The sequence below is a fragment of the Eurypyga helias genome, unplaced genomic scaffold (genome assembly GCF_000690775.1).
Source record: "Eurypyga helias isolate BGI_N326 unplaced genomic scaffold, ASM69077v1 scaffold34258, whole genome shotgun sequence".
Classification (NCBI taxonomy): domain Eukaryota; kingdom Metazoa; phylum Chordata; class Aves; order Eurypygiformes; family Eurypygidae; genus Eurypyga; species Eurypyga helias.
This window is the reverse complement of record NW_010265548.1, coordinates 2042-2401: the sequence shown is the minus strand read 5'-3', so window position 1 is coordinate 2401 and position 360 is coordinate 2042. Positions and strand designations below refer to the sequence as shown.

Sequence of the window (360 nt, the reverse complement as noted above, 5' to 3'; positions counted from 1 at the left end):
GTGGGGGACGAGAACCGGATCGTGGGGGGCAGCAGCTGCCAGAAGAAGCGTCACCCCTACCAGGTGGTCCTGCTGGGCCCCCAGAAGAACATCCACTGTGGGGGGGTCCTCATCGACAAGTCCTGGGTGCTGACGGCCGCCCACTGCGACACCAAGAGGTGGGGCGCCCCCCCCATGGGCTTTGGCCACGGGCTACTGGGAGTAGCCACGGAGGGGTCTACCAAGGGCGGGAGGTGGCCCTGGGCTTGGGAGAACCTTGGGATGTGGGTGGGTCTTGGTGGTTGGGCTCCCAGTATGACCATCTAACTGGGTTGGCCACCACAACCACCCAGTTGGGTGCCCAGTATGACCAGCTCCTTG

At 65.0% G+C, this 360-nt stretch overlaps 1 protein-coding gene across 1 annotated transcript in view; it reads left to right on the top strand.

The window, feature by feature from the left end:
- Positions 1–360, top strand: part of LOC104513441 (cationic trypsin-like) — a gene marked incomplete at its 3' end in the record, with an annotated part of 2280 nt that overhangs the window by 575 nt on the left and 1345 nt on the right. Inside the window, exon 2 of the mRNA XM_010156787.1 lies at positions 13–158. Coding sequence (XP_010155089.1) covers positions 13–158 — 146 coding nt within the window. The remainder of the gene's footprint in view (positions 1–12; positions 159–360) is intronic.